The sequence below is a fragment of the Pygocentrus nattereri genome, chromosome 23, assembly GCF_015220715.1.
Source record: "Pygocentrus nattereri isolate fPygNat1 chromosome 23, fPygNat1.pri, whole genome shotgun sequence".
Lineage (NCBI taxonomy): Eukaryota > Metazoa > Chordata > Actinopteri > Characiformes > Serrasalmidae > Pygocentrus > Pygocentrus nattereri.
In genome coordinates, this window is record NC_051233.1 from 4,387,716 (window position 1) to 4,406,106 (window position 18,391).

At 46.6% G+C, this 18,391-nt stretch overlaps 1 protein-coding gene across 1 annotated transcript; it reads right to left on the reverse strand.

Moving 5' to 3' along the window:
• Positions 1-352: 352 nt before the first annotated feature.
• surf4 (surfeit 4) lies at positions 353-16,251 on the reverse strand. The gene is made up of 6 exons (XM_017724313.2): positions 16,007-16,251; positions 7,731-7,917; positions 6,364-6,440; positions 6,164-6,207; positions 5,032-5,218; positions 353-1,607 (listed from the first exon to the last, which is right to left on the reverse strand). The coding sequence occupies exons 1-6, from the start codon at positions 16,052-16,054 to the stop codon at positions 1,341-1,343; spliced, it is 810 nt and encodes a 269-aa protein (XP_017579802.1). The 5' UTR covers positions 16,055-16,251; the 3' UTR covers positions 353-1,340.
• Positions 16,252-18,391: the final 2,140 nt, after the last annotated feature.

An 18,391-nucleotide genomic window follows, 5' to 3' on the forward strand; every position in this document is an offset into this window, starting at 1 on the left:
AGAGAAACAGATGGACTACAGTCTGTAACTGTAGAACTACAGAGTGCAGCTATACAGTAAGTGGAGCTGATGAAACGGACTTTGTAGATATTCAAGAATCTTAGTTTAAATTTCAGTTTGATGTTTAGTTGTTTATATATCATCTTTGCTTTGTTATCGGTATGTATTCCTAAAAAACGTGACCGTCCTGCCGTCCCCCACATTTACCTTTCACATGCATAACACAAAAATGCAAGTTGATCACAAAAAAAGTTTCAAAAATAAGCAAAACCACTTTTTTTTTTTGCTTTTATTTTTCTCCGCCATGATCTGAAAACAAAAATAAATCAAAAAAATACAATATAAACTTCTGTAAATCAATATAATGAGTTATTATTTTTCCATCGACAGCAAAAACACAGAGCAAGACGACATACAGGTGCGAGAACAGACCTTTTCCGATCCATTCTACCCGCTAGAGCTGTAAAATATGGCGATTTCTCTCAAACGGTAAGCCTGTCTACTGCCTTGTTCCGAGATAAACGACTAGTAAGGGTCAGACCCCTAGACGCGTACAGCACACAGTCCACTACAGGGCTCCGACGCGGAACGGAAGCGAAGGGTTTAGCTTCAGCTTTTCTTTTTTTGGATGGCAGTTTATACATTTAACGTCCCCCATTTGAACCACGAACAGTATTATTCACAGGAAGACCCTGCGCACCCTGAATCACCAGGGCCACTGCTTTGATATGAGGGTGGAAGGGACAAAGGAAACTATAAGAAAACGCATCACCATCCATCACTTACAGGAGCGGCTGAAGTCAGTCCGCCCATCAAGTCACACTTGTAAACCGCTCGCCTTTCATCCTCGATCAAAGCACTAAATTACCGTCAATTCACAGAATCTATATGAACACATTCACAGCTATTTCTCCAAACGTCTTAAAACCAAAAACCCTTAACGACGCACGTTAACCCGGCATCCCGACGGGAACTCTTTAAGGTGGAAGATGGCATAGTTGTCAGAGATCTGCAGAAAGAGAAAGGCAAATAAATTTGGAGATTGGTGGGACGTGGCCGGGGGGGGGTTATACCAACCGTTAACTCATGGACAGTTCCTTATTCAGGCTGTGTTCGGGGCAGATATAAAAACTCAAGATTTGCCACTCATATCTTATAAAAACTAAACAAAATGGGAGAAATGATCCAAAAAACAAAAAAAGGCAGAGGAAGAGGATCAAGTTGGCTCTGAATTGTTGCACTGGGATGTCGTAGTGAAAAGATTGGGGGGGTCCTTGTGTCCTGGGCAGTGGATTTAGGTTTTTTGTGTGTGAAGTGGGGGGACGACCCTGGTGGTCTCCTCACCACTCTTTCTTCTTCTCGTCCATGGAAACGCCCCCCGGACCCAAAGCGACCACTAGCAGCAAGCCCCCGACGACCGACGTGGTCTGGAAGAAGTCGTACTTGAGGAAGTCGTGCATGGGCTTGTAGGCAGGCACCGTCCAGAAGGCGTTGAAGTAGACGTTGATGGCCATGAGCCACACCACCAAGGTGAGCGCGGCCAGCTTGGTCTTGAAGCCGATGGCCACTAGGATGATGAGGGCTGTACCCACCATGTTCTGGAGGATCTAACAAGTGAAACAACAGATGGATTAGGAATGTTTTGGTGTTCGTGACGTCTAGCACAACTTGCATACACTTTCAGAAATAAAAGTACTAAACTGAGTCACTTGTCACTGGGGTGGGACCCTCAAGGCTCCATCTCAGTACCTCTAGTCAGGGAACATAACTGAACCATCATCCACTGAAATGACCTGTTCTAAGCTGGACTGACTCCAGACACCCCGCCTCGCCCCGCCTCGCCTCCAGGCTTTTACTCTGCTGCTCTGTTTTAAAACATTCGGTTATGAAAAGGAACAAATACCAACTCCAGGGGAGCACGTGAACACATGCTGTGGTGTGGGGGAGGGAGAGAGAGAGAGCGAGAGACACAGGGACAGGGAGAAAGAGAGAGAGCGAGAGACACAGGGACAGGGAGAAAGAGAGAGAGCGAGAGACACAGGGACAGGGAGAAAGAGAGAGAGCGAGAGACACAGGGACAGGGAGAAAGAGAGAGAGCGAGAGACACAGGGACAGGGAGAAAGAGAGAGAGCGAGGGACACAGGGACAGGGAGAAAGAGAGAGAGCGAGAGACACAGGGACAGGGAGAAAGAGAGAGAGCGAGAGACACAGGGACAGGGAGAAAGAGAGAGCGAGAGACACAAGGACAGGGAGAAAGAGAGAGAGCGAGAGACACAAGGACAGGGAGAAAGAGAGAGAGCGAGAGACACAGGGACAGGGAGAAAGAGAGAGAGCGAGAGACACAGGGACAGGGAGAAAGAGAGAGAGCGAGAGACACAAGGACAGGGAGAAAGAGAGAGAGCGAGAGACACAAGGACAGGGAGAAAGAGAGAGCGAGAGACACAGGTACAGGGAGAAAGAAAGAGAGCGAGAGACACAGGTACAGGGAGAAAGAAAGAGAGAGAGAGACACAGGGACAGGGAGAAAGAGAGAGAGCGAGAGCGAGAGACACAGGGACAGGGAGAAAGAGAGAGAGCGAGAGCGAGAGACACAGGGACAGGGAGAAAGAGAGAGAGCGAGGGACACAGGGACAGGGAGAAAGAGAGAGAGCGAGGGACACAGGGACAGGGAGAAAGAGAGAGAGCGAGAGACACAGGGACAGGGAGAAAGAGAGAGAGCGAGAGACACAGGGACAGGGAGAAAGAGAGAGAGCGCGAGAGACACAGGGACAGGGAGAAAGAGAGAGAGCGAGGGACACAGGGACAGGGAGAAAGAGAGAGCGAGAGACACAGGGACAGGGAGAAAGAGAGAGCGAGAGACACAAGGACAGGGAGAAAGAGAGAGAGCGAGAGACACAGGGACAGGGAGAAAGAGAGAGAGCGAGAGACACAAGGACAGGGAGAAAGAGAGAGAGCGAGGGACACAGGGACAGGGAGAAAGAGAGAGAGCGCGAGACACAGGGACAGGGAGAAAGAGAGAGAGCGCGAGAGACACAGGGACAGGGAGAAAGAGAGAGAGCGAGAGACACAGGGACAGGGAGAAAGAGAGAGAGCGAGAGACACAGGGACAGGGAGAAAGAGAGAGAGCGAGAGACACAGGGACAGGGAGAAAGAGAGAGAGCGCGAGAGACACAGGGACAGGGAGAAAGAGAGAGAGCGAGGGACACAGGGACAGGGAGAAAGAGAGAGCGAGAGACACAAGGACAGGGAGAAAGAGAGAGAGCGAGAGACACAGGGACAGGGAGAAAGAGAGAGAGCGAGAGACACAAGGACAGGGAGAAAGAGAGAGCGAGAGACACAGGGACAGGGAGAAAGAAAGAGAGAGAGACACAGGGACAGGGAGAAAGAGAGAGAGCGAAAGACACAGGGACAGGGAGAAAGAGAGAGAGCGAGGGACACAGGGACAGGGAGAAAGAGAGAGAGAGAGACACAGGGACAGGGAGAAAGAGAGAGCGCGAGAGACACAGGGACAGGGAGAAAGAGAGAGAGCGAGAGACACAGGGACAGGGAGAAAGAGAGAGAGCGAGGGACACAGGGACAGGGAGAAAGAGAGAGAGCGAGGGACACAGGGACAGGGAGAAAGAGAGAGAGAGAGACACAGGGACAGGGAGAAAGAGAGAGAGCGAGGGACACAGGGACAGGGAGAAAGAGAGAGAGCGAGAGACACAGGGACAGGGAGAAAGAGAGAGAGCGAGAGACACAGGGACAGGGAGAAAGAGAGAGCGAGAGACACAGGGACAGGGAGAAAAAGAGAGAGCGAGAGACACAGGGACAGGGAGAAAGAGAGAGAGCGAGAAACACAGGGACAGGGAGAAAGAGAGAGAGCGAGAAACACAGGGACAGGGAGAAAGAGAGAGAGCGAGAGACACAGGGACAGGGAGAAAGAGAGAGCGAGAGACACAGGGACAGGGAGAAAGAGAGAGAGCGAGAAACACAGGGACAGGGAGAAAGAGAGAGAGCGAGAGACACAGGGACAGGGAGAAAGAGAGAGAGCGAGAGACACAGGGACAGGGAGAAAGAGACAGAGTATTAAAATATTAATATAATTATTGTATTAAAATGGAGCCTCTCTCTCTCTCTGTCTGTGTGTGTCCGTCTCTCTCTCTCTCTGTGTCCATCTCTCTCTCTGTCTCTCTATCCGTCTCATTTTATTCTGACATTGTAAAATCTGTGCGACAGTCACATCGCTTGAAAAGTCATTTGGTGTGAGGCATGAATCTCAGAGATCACATGACACAAACAAAGCTAAACTAACTGAACCTGTTTTTGCTTTTATACATAATGAAAGTGCAAACTGGGGATTGATACGTGGTGAGATTTCACTGCAGACCTGGCAGCTGAGCTGAAACTAAAGCAGTGTTTTAACGTCTGGATCTATACGTTATAAACATGATATCGGCTCGTTTGCCTCTGTTTTACACGCAGCTCCTCGTTCTCTTCACCTCTTTCGAGCTCTCCGATTGGCTGTTATTTGAATAACTCGCTGAGTAAATCTCTGACCGTCTCACAATGCAGGACTCGTGAACGTCATGAGTCATAAATATCAAACGTTTTAATACTGGAGGGTCTCCAATCACTTTACGGTTCGATCGGTGGGCTAAAGATTCACTCGTTTCTCTGCTCACACTAACATATCTGCACCATCCGTCGCTTCAGATCGATGTTCCAACCTGGAAAATCACTTCAGATTGTGAAAATACATTCATAAACAAGTGCTGCGGGCTGCTGAACTAAAAAGGGAACCCTATGGCCACAATGACCAAAGATAAGTTTGGTGAAAAAAAGGAGCAGCACTTGATGAAAAGAACACCTTGCCAAATGTTAAGCATGGCGATGGATCTACTGTGCTTTGGAGAAGCTTTGAAGCCTATATTCTGTGTGTACTTGTGACCATTTTCATAGAGAACCTCTCATCTCATTCATTTAAGTCTCAACTGGAAACGGGGCCATCAAAACATCAGGCTGGAGGGCTGCAGCCTGCGAGCGCCCTCACCGAGAAGAAGCTGGAGTCGAAGTGCAGCAGGGTCATGAACATGAGCACCAGCAGGACGCGGCCCCCCAGCTGCATGTACTGTTTAGGGGAGCTCTCCCCCATCGACGGCACGCCTGCGAACATGCTCTTCCCTTCCGAACGCGACTCAGCCAGAAGCAGCAGCAGACCACCGCCCAGGGCCAGGTTTCTACAGAGAGCACACACACACACACCACCAGCAAGGCAGCGAGATCAATATACATATAAAAGTACATATAACACACACAGTACAAAAGCACTTCAGAGGCTCCACCCTTTTGTTGATTTAAAAGCCATCAAATTGTTTTTCAGTGTCAGAAAAAAGCAGAAGACATGGTTTTAACCCGTGTGCTGGTGTTCAGGTCTGTGGGACTCAATTTTAATGCCCCCCCCCCCCCAAAAAAATAATGCAATTTATTATTATTTCAGCCTCAGATTCTTGGGCTTTGCTCGTTTTCTGTGAAGAACATATAAAATAACCCATTTTCAGAGCTTCACTCTCTTCACCCCCCATATATTTATATAACACATGTGGTGCTGGGCTGAACCTGCGGGGAGTAAAAGTGTGGAGGTGCTGTGTCCTTCACTCTGTTCTCCTCTACATGGCCTGCTGTTAGTGTGTGTTTGTGTGAGTGAGAGAGAGAGAGAGAGAGAGAGAGAGAGAGAGAGAGAGAGAGAGAGAGAGAGAGAGAGAGAGAGAGAGAGTGAGAGAGTGAGAGAGTGAGAGAGTGAGAGAGTGAGAGAGAGAGTGAGAGAGAGTGAGAGAGAGTGAGAGGACAACACGGACAGGCTGCTGACTGGCTACAGCTGCTAAAGTAGAACCCTATGTTGGCCACTTGGAACTTTAAACATCTGGTATTCTAACATAAATTGTTATGGCTGTATTAATAAAATAATAACGTGGTGGGTCGACCAGACCACAGAGTAACAAACACATCAACACCACACAAGGACTAACAGAGAACTACAGAAACATCAATGCTGTGAAGTGAGGAACTTGGGAGGTTCTTTGGAAAAATATCCCTTGCAGAGTTCTGAAAGCAGTGAAATATGTTGTGCCATAACTCTCCCTGCTGTTTAGTGATTTGCTTTCCTAAAAGAGAGAATCACTCACCTCATCAAGAACTTTAGGTCCCACAGGATACTGTAGGCGACAGTCTGGAAAAAAAAACAAAAAACGATGGGATCAGATTTACTGAGAGCGCAACATCTCGTGGACGCATACACACTGCACCATGTAATATGACCACTTCACATGGTTAGATATTAAACCAATATTTAAATACATTTCCAAACAGCATGTTTTTTCATTACCTGTAGCGCAATAATGCCAAATAACCCAAAGCAAGCATACTGCACGAAATTTCTACTGAGAACAAGGACACAGCCGCCTGTAAGAGAACAACGCACACAGTTAGATTAGAAAACCGACTTAACTGGAGGAAAAAAAAAACATCAAAAACCTTTTTGGGATTCGTTTTGTATTACACTCTGCACAACTTTCCTTATTTATGATTTCTGCGTTTATAAATTGCTCCAGGTGGCTGATCTTTAATCAGTCTGAAAACTCTCTATCATCTCTATATAAACTTGTGTCGGCTAAGTTTGGGAAAAAAAGGAGCAGCATTAGATGAAAAGAACACCTTGCCGAATGTTAAGCATGGCTATGGATCTACTGTGCTTTGGGGTTGAGTGGCAGCCAGTGGCTCAGTGCTGAGAAGGATCCACCACCCAAACAGTATCTGCTCTGAAGAGTCCACTAATTAATCCAGGTCGTTAACTCTGATCAGCTCTCAGCTTCATGATTAGAGCCAGACGGAGGAGGAAAAGGTGAGATGAGCTGCTTTCCCACCGTTTACAGGCTTTAACCTCTGTTCGGCGCCGTTGCCATGGTAACGCTGAAAGACGTCAATGCAATCGGATTTGTGATCGGCGGAGAACGCTAACCACCAGTTCTGTTATGCCAACTAACAGATGCTTAGCGTCGCGCTGAGGTTACGTTCACATTTCCAGGCTGAAGTGGCACAAATCTGATTTTTCACCCTGATGTGACTCAGATCTGGCGTTTTCAGGGCTGTGTGGACGCAAATCTGATCTTTTCAAATCCGACCTGAGCCGCTTTCATATGTGGTCCTAGACCGGATGCGTATCCGATTCGTGGCCACGCGACCTGAATGTGACGCTCAGATCGGAATCCATGCGCTTTTTTTTCCACTGCGAGTGCTCCATCATTCAGCGTTACCATGGCAACAGCGCCGAACAGACGTTAAAGCCTGTAAACGGTGGAAAACCAGCTCATCATGTCAGGAGATCGGATTTGAACGAGAAAATCCGATTTGAGCCACGAGGCTTGTAATGTGAACTTGTAATGTGAAAGTAATGCTGGGAAAGACGGGGGGTGGGGGGGGGTGCATCCTGCCTACCCAGAAACAGCGAGGCTAAGTGTGCTCTCCTGGACCCCAGCCACAGACGGCTGTAGCAGTTGTCTGGAATTTTTGAAAGGCTACGCGTCGTCTGACGTTAATTTATTTTATTTACACTGCGTTCAGGCTAAGAACATCAGACCTCAGAGCCCCCAGTTAAAGAACAGCCAGCCTGGGACATTTAACGTTAATTAATGTGCATTTTTCCTGAGGAACAACTCAACAACATTGCTGCAGCCATAAAACATTTCTCCTCACCTAGCTGTCCTAGAAGGTTAAGCAGCACAAAGCACGTGGCCAGGAAATAGCCGCAGCTCCAGGTGGCCTCAATGTAGTCCCTCTGTTCGTTCCACTGGAACCACATGCGGATGCCATCCTCCAGAAAGGTGCTGATTAGACACAGGCGGGCCAGGTGAGGCAGGTACTGCTTCGTCACTCTGAGGAACTGCGGAGGAACCAAACGATTTGCTTTAATCAGAGGTTTTGGGAGCATATCATCACTGACACATCAACTTTTTTCACCAGGGTGTAAATTAATATTTCATAATGGGGGGAATTCCCACCTTAAATGATTCACTTCGGGGCGATTTATCAGTTTTTGGGGGGAGTAGGTGCTTCTTGTGAGCTTAACTACAGGTCTTAGCCTGTCCTGTTCTTTTTGAAGGAAACCGCATCTCTTTCATAAATTTAACCAGATGGATTTTTAATTAGCCAATTCGGTTTCTGATATGAAGTTGGCAGTTTTGAGAAGCCACTTCGTTTCCTGCTCACATGCAACTGCGCAACTTCAACAGCATTAGCCCTCAGATTCTTTGCGAAATCAGCCTCATGCTTCCTTTTCAAGGCTGTGGTACGAGAAACGCCACCCGAGTGGCGTCTAAAGTCGCCGTTCTGTAATCGGCTCGTACATTTTACAAATCGAGCGGCTCGTCAGTCACGGATATATTCTGAGCCAGTTGGCCTGAAACCCGTCTTCGTGCTGCTGCTTCACCTCACCAACGTTACTGTTACCTGACTGGGGATCCCGAGGATTAATATGGTTAATACCAGCATTACTAGCACTGCAGTTTGCACCCTTTCGTGTTCCAGTGGTTTTTCTCCAAGCGGTCTCGAGCACTCGACGATAAAACAGTGGCAAATCTGAAAGGTTTTGTTTGGATACTATTTTGCCCTGCATGTGATTCTCTGCCATAAACGGCTTAAAATGAAACCACTTCTTCACCAAAACTTTACCTCAAAACTCCTGTTAAAACGTCTCGGGCTTATTCTTAACGACAGAGTGTGCGAAACATCACGGCGACAACGGTGAGGCAGCGTTTGTAGGTCTTAAACTCTCCAGACGTCTGGTTCCCATCACCACCGCTGTGAAGTTGTTCTGATTTTGCAGCATCATATCATTCTGACTGACTCTGCTTACCTGTTCACGACTTAATGATGCAGAATTTTGGCGATTTTGGTGGAATTCCCCTTTAAAACAAGAAAAGTCTAGCATGGGGAGACCCATCAGTGTGTTCTGGCTGGAGAGCACGCGGTCTCCCTCGCCCCTCCTAAAGAAAGCGATTCAATCAGATTGTTGCACGTGCAGTATGGGAGCGCGTGGAGGTCGGGGGTAGTTTTTGGGGGGCAGTTGAGGCTGGGGGGGGGGGGTAAAAGTGCTTTGTGTCAGTGACGCTCACAGACTTTTATTCTGATGAAATTAGTGTTATTTTGTGTATTTTGCCTCAATTTGTATATAAAATTACTAGGAATTTCAGTCGAAAACTCATTTTTAGACACAGAATTTCGCATTTTTATGTATAAACACCAGTTTAGAACAACAAATTTCCTACTCTGCAGCAGCTCCATGTTAGCCACCTACCCCTGCCCATAAAGTGAACAAAAAAGGCCACGTTCTAGAGTCTCTGCTTAACAAGCCTGTGCAGAACATTCTCCATTTAACAGCTCTACTGTACTCTAGTCTCATGCCAACACGTGGCCACCTGGGCTTCACCTAAGTGGCTGCCACGTCTGTCCGTCTCATGTGGCCCAGATTACTTATAGGACTTGTTAAGCAGGGATTGGCTGCTTTGCTATGACCAATGCTGATGTGGAACCTGTGGTGGGTGGTGCTTTAGGCATCTGACTCACATGGGCTTAGCAAAGTGCGCATTCTTAGGGGGGAAGGGGGGGGGTACTTAAATAGCACACATGGGGGACCGCCTACATGTGAGGCTTTTCCCTGGCAGCTTTATCAGCGACCCTGGGGAGAAAAAAAAAACACGCTTTGGCTTTCACGCTGAAATAAAACCCAGACCTCAAAGATTTCATTACATCCGTAACAGCCTCGATGATGCAACTGATGTGACCGGCGTCTGTCTGAAGGAGAACGTGGGATACCAATCAGGCGTAACATCATGACCACCTCCTTGTTTCTGCGCTCATTGTCCATTTTATCAGCTCCACTTACTGTATAGCTGCACTCTGTAGTTCTACAGTTACAGACTGTAGTCCATCTGTTTCTCTGATACTCTGTTACCCTGTTCTTCAGTGGTCAGGACCCCCACAGACCCTCACAGAGCAGGTACTATTTGGTTGGTGGATCATTCTCAGCACTGCAGTAACACTGACGTGGTGGTGGGGTGTTAGTGTGTGTTGCGCTGGTCTGAGTGGATCAGACACAGAGTTTTTAAACACCTCAGTGTCGCTGAGGACTAGAGGATGACCAGCACAAACTGTGCAGCAGCAGATGAGCTGTCGTCTCTGACTTTACATCTACAAGGTGGACCGACAAGGTAGGAGTGTCTAATAGAGTGGACAGTGAGTGGACACAGTGTTTAAAAACTCCAGCACTGCTATGTCTGATCCACTCGTACCAGCACAACACTCTGTTTGGACTGAGTCTCTGAAAAACCTCAGTTTGAAGGGCCAGGTAGCCCTAACACTCCACCCTACCCTAGACGTGAACACGCAAAACAGAGGGCCAAGTGGTAGGAGCGAGCGGTGAAATGGGACAGGGCCTTAATCCGTTTCCCCGCTTACAGCAAACGCAATCAGACTGACATGTTTCACATCTGAAGTTTGCTTCTTTAGCTTTGCACCGAAACCGTAAAAGGTAAAAATGACGGCTTTGGTGAATAAGGGCCACTGTTCACGCCCACCGTAGCACATTCTGCCCCCCATTCGTACATCATGCAGGCCTCATTTTCGTCTCAAACACACTTATTATAAAATCAGCGCTTCAACAAATACAATCATTTCACGATCAAATCTGTGTACAGATGTTTCGTAAATGAGGCATCAGGGGCTCCAAACTTTTATTCGGAATGCACGTCAATAGTTACGGCGCAACGAACCTCAAACACCAGACGTGTCTCGGGCCTATCGACTACATTTGAGGCGGGAGGAAGACTGTACTTCAGATTTTTGGCTGTTGGCCACTGCTTGAACTTACACCAGTTAGCCTAAAGGAGAACTCCACCGATTCTGCATAACTCAGTAGATGAGATGTAAACGCAGTCAATCAGAGTGATCTGATACGAAACGGACCAGTGAGTGCGTTTACATGCACTTAATAATCCCAATACTGCAACAAAAAGGGCTGTGTCAGCAATCCGATCAACACGTTTACATCCGCTGGAGTCCGATAACGGGGAAACTCCGGGTCTACACGCGTCAGACAGTAATCAGACTTCTGCTTTTCAACCAGCCAATAAGCTCACAGAAGAAGACGTGACGTAAACGTAACCTAGACTGCGCCAATTTACCCAAACATATGAACATGTATCATCTAGAACAGGGGTCTTTAAGTAAAGTTCAATAAGGTCCAGTTAGAGAAAATTTCCTCAAGCGAAGGTCCAGAACATCATAACGTCTAACCTGCATCATGACTCAGTGCCTTATACTGTTTACTGAAGTAGCCGAGTAGGAATATCAACATCTTATACAGTCAAACTGAATATCAGATCAAATAAAGTCCAGTTCAGTTAAATTTCACCAACATTTACTGTCAGTTTTCTCTCGTTAGAGCACGACATGTGGAATAACTTCCCTCTGACTCACTTTCTTCTCTGACTGCTGTTTCTCGCCTTGTTCCTCTGCTGCGTGCGCGTCACTGACTCGAGTCTCAGAGCTCATCGTAACGGACAGATCTGATTGGCTGAGCAGCGTCACGTGTGATATGTACAACCCATGCGATTGGTCTGTGGGTCTCCGGCCACTAAAGCTACCGGAAAGTCTTGAAACGTTCCGCTGATTAAAACAGACCCACCCCGTCGAAATGAAAGAATTCTCCAGAGTTTATCGGTTAAGGTCCGGGTCCGTCATAGGTCAGCGTGTGGGTCCAGACTCGGACCACGGTCCGCCTATTAGTGACCTCTACTCTAGAAGATGAAGAACGTTTACATCCTTCATTTCGTGTTCGGTTTCAGACTCGCGGCAGAAGTGTTTCGCTGCGTCTCGTGGATTCGCTGCTCGCTTATATCTGGTACCAGGTCTGTTTCGCACAGCGCAGACTGAGAATCCCGAAAGAAATCAGAGTAAGAGTTCACAGCTCGGAGAAATCTGATTACTGAGCTAATCTCCAGCTCTTTCTATCAGATTTCTTAATCGCATGCCTAGATCAGACCGAGCTGTTCACATGACCATTTGAACAATCGGATAACTGCGGAAATCCAATTATGATCGGATTATTGAGCGCACTCATTTCTTTACAGTGGTGGTGATGGGAACCAGGGGTGTCCAGGTCTAACGCAGACAGAGCACTTAGTGCAAGTCGCTCTGGATAAGAGCGTGATGCTACATGTGACCTGTGAGCTTTACATGGTAAAACCGGTTTTCCTGGGAATTTTTTTTTCTTTTAAGCCAAACATGCAGGAAAGCAATGTTGTCACGCATCAGGCAATGCATTCATAATCTTTTAATGTAATAACTTCCTGCCAGGAAGCTGTTAGTCATTAAACTCTGCAGACGTCCGGTTCCTATCACCACCACTGTGAACAGTTCTGAGCTGGCAGAAAGAACATTTCACAGCAGAACTCCCTGAACGGCACGGTTTTCATCTCAGCGGCTGGATTATGCAGACAATTTGAAACAGCGGTGGAATTTTCCTGTAAAGATCTGATGCTAGAGTAATTCACACATCCAGCTCGTTCACAACTACTGTGTATTTATGACTCGACGCTGGCGCTACACGGGATCGCTCCACATAAGCTGAACTCGCAAGCCCATCTTCATTTAGACTGGAGATCTGCGGGGAATTCCTGTTACATTTCATCCCAGAAATGATCACAAAACACAGGCCAACACGTTCTCAGTCTCTACGGTTCATACGCCACCCTGCTCCTGTAGACAGCCAAACGCACGCCGCAAAAACTGCTCAGAATGGCTTTAAAGGGCCCGTATCATGGAAAAACTCGGCTTTCCTCACTTTTTGTAAGAAAAATGTTTGGAGTTTCCCTCCCGGTCTGTCCCATTTACACTGATCATCACATCATGACCACCTCCTTGTTTCTACACTTATTGTCCATTTTATCAGCTCCACTTACTGTATAGCTGCACTCTGTAGTTCTACAGTTACAGACTGTAGTCCATCTGTTTCTCTGATACTCTGTTACCCTGTTCTTCAGTGGTCAGGACCCCCATGGACCCTCACAGAGCAGGTACTATTTGGGCGGTGGGTCATTCTCAGCACTGCAAAGACACTGAAGGTGTGTTAGTGTGTGTTGCGCTGGTCTAAGTGGATCAGACACAGCAGTGCTTCTGGAGTTTTTAAACATCTCAGTGTCGCTGCTGGACTGAGAACAGTCCACCAACCAAAAATATCCAGCCAACAGCGTCCTGTGACCACTGATGAAGGACTAGAGGATGACCAGCACAAACCGGGCAGCAGCAGATGAGCTGTCGTCTCTGACTTTACATCTACAAGGTGGACCGACAAGGTAGGAGTGTCTAATAGAGTGGACAGTGAGTGGACACAGTGTTTAGAAACACCAGCAGCTCTGCTGTGTCTGATCCACTCATACCAGCACAACATACACTAACACACCACCACCACGTCAGTGCTACTGCAGTGCTGAGAATGATCCACCACCCAAATAGTACCTGCTCTGTGAGGGTCCATGGGGGTCCTGACCACTGAAGAACAGGGTAACAGAGTATCAGAGAAACAGATGGACTACAGTCTGTAACTGTAGAACTACAGAGTGCAGCTATACAGTAAGTGGAGATTATTTAATGAGGTGAAATGCAAGGCAGGCAGTCAGAACTGAGATAGTTTGTGTGTATCAGTCTTTTAGGCACAGCAAAAAAAGCCTGTTTAAAAGTTAAACTGCTCTGATACACAAACCAACAGAAATATCAAAGTTAACGGCAAGAGAAACTCAGGAGGTTCGGCCCTTTAAGACTGCTGCCCTACAAACAATGCCAAAGTCTGTACAGCTCAGAAACAGGGACCCTCTGTGTTACGGGTCTCGATAAACCCTCAGACCCCATTGAGCAACTACTGGCTGCTGTGTCACAACGTCACGGCGAGGCCTGACCTACAAGGCCCATCAGGCGGAGAAATGGATTTTCCTCACTTTTAGTTTTTGACGTTAAAAGTTTTGATGTAAACATTATTAAGCTTCTATTATTTCTATTGGTCCCGTCGCTGTGAAATTTTCACACAATGTTCAGGTCAGCTGAGCTCAAATTATGCAGAAAACTAAAAATAACAAAAATTTGAACTTGTTTTTTGGACAGTAACGATATTTCAGTCTTGATGGGATGGTAGCAAACACAGCCCGATTTATTTCTAAGGCAGAGGTCTTTAATTAAAATTCAATAAGGTCCAGTTAGAGAAAATTTCCTCAAGCGAAGGTCCAGAACATCATAACGTCTAACCTGCATCATGACTCAGTGCCTTATACTGTTTACTGATGTAGCCGAGTAGGAATATCAACATCTTATACAGTCAAACTGAATATCAGATCAAATAAAGTCCAGTTCAATTAAATTTCAGCAACATTTACTGTCAGTTTTCTCGTTTTAGAGCACGACATGTGGAATAACTTCCCTCTGACTCACTTTCTTCTCTGACTGCTGTTTCTCGCCTTGTTCCTCTGCTGCGTGCGCGTCACTGACTCGAGTCTCAGAGCTCATCGTAACGGACAGATCTGATTGGCTGAGCAGCGTCATGTGTGATATGTACAACCCATGCGATTGGTCTGTGGGTCTCCGGCCACTAAAGCTACCGGAAAGTCTTGAACCGTTCCGCTGATTAAAACAGACCCACCCCGTCGAAATGAAAGAATTCTCCACAGTTTATCGGTTAAAGGTCCGGGTCCGTCATAGGTCAGCGTGTGGGTCCAGACTCGGACCACGGTCCGCCTATAACGTGACCTCTATTCTGAGGGATAAAGAGAGGCTGCAAAGTGATCATGTAAAAATGAATTAAGAAAACTTTTTTGACATTAACCTACGCAAGCGTCACAAGTGGACCTCAAAATATCTCCAGTTTTGTCGTTTTTCAGTTTTTGGTGTGCCCGTTGCTCTTCACACCCTGCGTGAATTTCATGATGAATGGACCAGAAGAAATGGCCCAAAATGACTTGGAAGACATTCTGGCTCCATTGACTTTCATTAAAAGTAAAGCAGGTTTTTTCCTTCTCCTGTAAAGTCACAGTTTTAGAGATACGAGGTTTTGATCCAACAACAGCGATAAAGAAGATGTATATAGCACTGACGAGCAATCAGCATGCAGGACAGTTAAACACCAATTAACCTCACACCTCCCTGCATGTACCCCTCCACCACGAATGGCTTAAAATAAGGGACTCAAAATACATTTTAAGCCAAAAGGTGAGCAGAAGAGAACCCGTCAGGCTTCAGGCAGCCGTTCATAACCATTTCATGTGATGCCTTTCTGTAGGGGGGGCTTTAGAGGAGGACGTCTGGTTCCTATCACCACCACTGTGAACAGTCCAGACTCGGCATGTTTCTCTAGAACTGGGCATTTCATGCCAAACCACTGGTTTGGGTGCATGCCAACCGTTTATGTTAAAGAAGCACAGTTTTTTGGAAAAATTGGTGGAGTTCCCCTTTAAAAGAACCGCTACGTGCAAAAGAATAGGACGCAGCCTGAAGCAGGAGATTAAAGTACAGCGTTACCAGCTCCGTCTGTGTGCTAAAAGAATAAAATATAAAGACTAAAATGACTAAAATCAACAACGAACCCACACACCGCCCAATCTGATGGTCAGCCTCTCATTCAGGCGGGTTAGCCGGAAAGTTGCGAGGCAGTTGGAGCCACAATATTTACAAAGAATTAATCTGCAAAAACGGCTCCGAAAAGGTCCAACAGGAGCTTCAGAAACGACTAAGGTGTTTCAGGATCTGTGCTACATCCCAATAAAGCGGGTCCAGGCAGGCGAACCTGCCCCAAACACCCCCTTTCACTCCGGCTGTGAACTTTGGTAATTAGCTTAGCCTAGCCTAGCCTAGCCTAGCCTAGCCGAGCCCAGCCGAGCGAGCCTGCCTGTCGCTGGGGTGAGAGAGATAGAGACCCCCGCTAATCGCACCTGGTCCGCCACGTCCTCCGCCGTGCTCATCAGATCCTCCTGCCCCATGGCTCACAGGTGGGACGCTGGTTCGGGGTTTATTTATTCTCGCTGGTTTTTCTGTTTTCGCCTCAGAAACTCTTCCTCGCCCCCGTCTGTCTCTGCAGACTAGGCCGCCACCGTCCCACAATCCTCCTCTGCTGAGATGGCCCCTCTCGCAAAGAGCCCTGGACCGCTTTGTGCCACGTGTACTCAGAAGGACCTCACTCACTCCCTCACTCACCCACTTTCTCACTCCTTCACTCCCTCACTCACTCACTTTCTCCCTCACTCACTCACTCAATTTCTCACTCCCTCACTCACTTTCTCACTCCCTCACTCACCACTTTCTCACTCACTCACTCACTCACTTTCTCACTCCCTTATTCACTCCCTTACTCACTCACTCACTCACTCACTTTCTCACTCCCTCACTCACTTTCTCACTCCCTTACTCACTCACTCCCTCCCTCCCTCACTCACTTTCTCACTCACTCACTCACTTTCTCACTCCCTCACTCACTTTCTCACTCCCTTACTCACTCACTCCCTCCCTCACTCACTTTCTCACTCACTCACTCACTTTCTCACTCCCTCACTCACTTTCTCACTCCCTCACTCACTCATCCTATTAGATCCAGTCTTCTTATACTATACTATACTATACTATACTATACTATACTATACTGCTGTAGCGGGAGAATGGGAAATTCTGGGTAGAATTGTACAGGAACAAAATTTTTTGTTTACTACAGTGGTAATAAGTACCAGGTAGTGGTAATAATTCATAATAATAATTGAAATAATAGAAATAGTACAGAGCCCCTAGGAGCTCACAAATGTTTTGCGATCCCTCACGAATAAAATGTGTTCCTTCGCAAATGTTTTGCATTACGATGCCACAGTTTGCAATCGCTTGTAAAAGCTGTGCTTTGCTCAATCTCAGGCAATTTATAATTCAGTCCAAGATCAACATAAAGATGTGTCGCTTCTCAACATCAAACATGATTCTGCTGTTAGTGTCTCCAACTGAAACTGAGACCGAAAGCTACATTTACATTTACAGAGAAAAATAGCTCAATAAACTCAAAGCAGACTGGCAAAGCTGGGAAAACAGCTTTTAATGTTAACTATGCTGAAAACAAAGCTCTAATGTAGTGTCATTGGGCGCCTCTTGTTCTACGTTTGCTTGCTATCTGATGAGCATGTCATTAACTTTTTTAAAACCACAGCCTCTTAGGAGCTCCATAAAATAGCGCTAAATTCAGATAAAGAATAAGTTTTCTTTGTGGACTATTTTAGCATGCAGTGCCTACAATGTACTTCCCTGCCTTGCATGTATGTAAAAATACATTTTAAGTCCAAAGCTTATTAAAAAAAAGATAGAAGAACATTAGATAAACTTATTCTTCTAATCTTTCCTCCTCAAACTCTTACAGAGGTTTTCCTGGCTGTGGATTCCTCTCAGTGGTTCTTCCTCATTCTCTTAGGGAGTTTCTCCTCTGAGATTTGATTCCTCTCAGTGGTTCTTCCTCATGCTCTTAGGGAGTTCCTCCTTTGAGATTTGATTCCTCTCAGTGGTTCTTCCTCAAACTCTTACAGACGTTTTCCTGGCTCTTGATTCCTCTCAGTGGTTCTTCCTCATTCTCTTAGGGAGTTTCTCCTCTGAGATTTGATTCCTCTCAGTCGTTCTTCCTCATGCTCTTAGGGAGTTTCTCCTCTGAGATTTGATTCCTCTCAGTGGTTCTTCCTCATGCTCTTAGGGAGTTTCTCCTCTGAGATTTGATTCCTCTCAGTGGTTCTTCCTCATGCTCTTAGGGAGGTTCTCCTCTGAGAGTTGATTCCTCTCAGTGGTTCTTCCTCATGCTCCAATTCAGGGTTTCTCAACCACTGGGCCGAGGACCACAAGTGGGCCGTGAAGCACCCCTTGGTGGTCCTTGAACCTATAGTGGGGGACTGCAATGGCACTTTCCCATAAAAGTCAGTGAAAAAAAATAACTGACATAACTATAAAAGAAGAAATATAAAATGTCTTATGCTTAACAACATTAATACTAGCCCCACAGTATCACTGCACAAAGGCGGTTTCTTCAATTTTCTGCCCTTTGGATTGTCCACTCACACATATTCTATTGATATTTGTCTTCACTGATACATACTGCAAAAGTAGCCCCCCCACACATCCCTGTGTTGAAAATTCCCCAAATATTCTTGCTTTCTAGTGATAAACAGGGGGCCCTTGATGTTGAGACCCCCTGCTATAGTTTTTCCTGGCCTTGCTCCTTATGGTGGGCCTGGAGCTGCATTCTTAGAAAGTGGCTTTAGAACAACGTAACAGAACTGTCCAAATAAAATGTAATCAAATAA

Excerpts from the sequence above, each read along its gene's own strand:
- surf4 (XM_017724313.2), bottom strand. The coding sequence starts at position 16,054 with ATGGGGCAGGAGGATCTGATGAGCACGGCGGAGGACGTGGCGGACCAG. Across the intron at positions 6,441-7,730 it reads TAACCTTCTAGGACAGCTAG|GCGGCTGTGTCCTTGTTCTC; the intron begins GTGAGGAGAAAT and ends GTTCTCTTACAG. Across the intron at positions 1,608-5,031 it reads TCGACTCCAGCTTCTTCTCG|ATCCTCCAGAACATGGTGGG; the intron begins GTGAGGGCGCTC and ends TTCACTTGTTAG.